The sequence below is a fragment of the Halyomorpha halys genome, unplaced genomic scaffold, assembly GCF_000696795.3.
Source record: "Halyomorpha halys isolate HHAL.00 unplaced genomic scaffold, Hhal_1.1 Scaffold468.1, whole genome shotgun sequence".
NCBI classification, from domain to species: Eukaryota; Metazoa; Arthropoda; class Insecta; order Hemiptera; family Pentatomidae; genus Halyomorpha; species Halyomorpha halys.
In genome coordinates, this window is record NW_027114236.1 from 198,251 (window position 1) to 198,834 (window position 584).

Below are 584 nucleotides of genomic sequence, written 5' to 3' on the forward strand. Positions count from 1 at the left end.
CCTGTAACACTCCAATTTAATTTAGATCAGATTTACTAAATGTATTATAATGTACAGTTGTAAATAGCAATAAATAAATATTTAAAAAAAAAATTATGTTAAAGATAAATGAGTTAAATTGTACATTATAAGTATGGATGAAGATTGTTGGAGGTGCATTAATTAATACGGCTGTATATTAATCAATATTATTCATTCACTATTATTAATAATATATTGATAATTATGAAAATATTTTATAATAATATTTGTTCAATAGACTCAAAGATACAGTGACATGAAAGGTTGGGTAGACACGCCTGGTCCACCAATCTTCTCTCCAGATGGCAACACCTACTTGACATTAAGCCCAGTGAGAGACGGGAATTCAGGCTTCTTCAGGCACGTCGTTTCAGTAAATATTCCTAAAAAGAGAAACATCCCCCTCAGTCATGGACCTTACTCTGTGTCTAAAATCCTCGCCTGGGCCAACGATAGGGTGTAAGTACAACTAACTTTATCTCATTTATTTATTCTGAAATAATTATATTTAAAACAATCCTCAGGCCACTGCTGATGTACGGCTGTGAAGTCTGGGGAGCGGC

At 33.2% G+C, this 584-nt stretch overlaps 1 protein-coding gene across 1 annotated transcript in view; it reads left to right on the plus strand.

The window, feature by feature from the left end:
- Nucleotides 1-584, plus strand: part of Dpp10 (Dipeptidyl peptidase 10) — a gene marked incomplete in the record, with an annotated part of 51,478 nt that overhangs the window by 24,314 nt on the left and 26,580 nt on the right. The window contains 1 exon segment of the mRNA XM_067051460.1: nt 260-480. Coding sequence (XP_066907561.1) covers nt 260-480 — 221 coding nt within the window.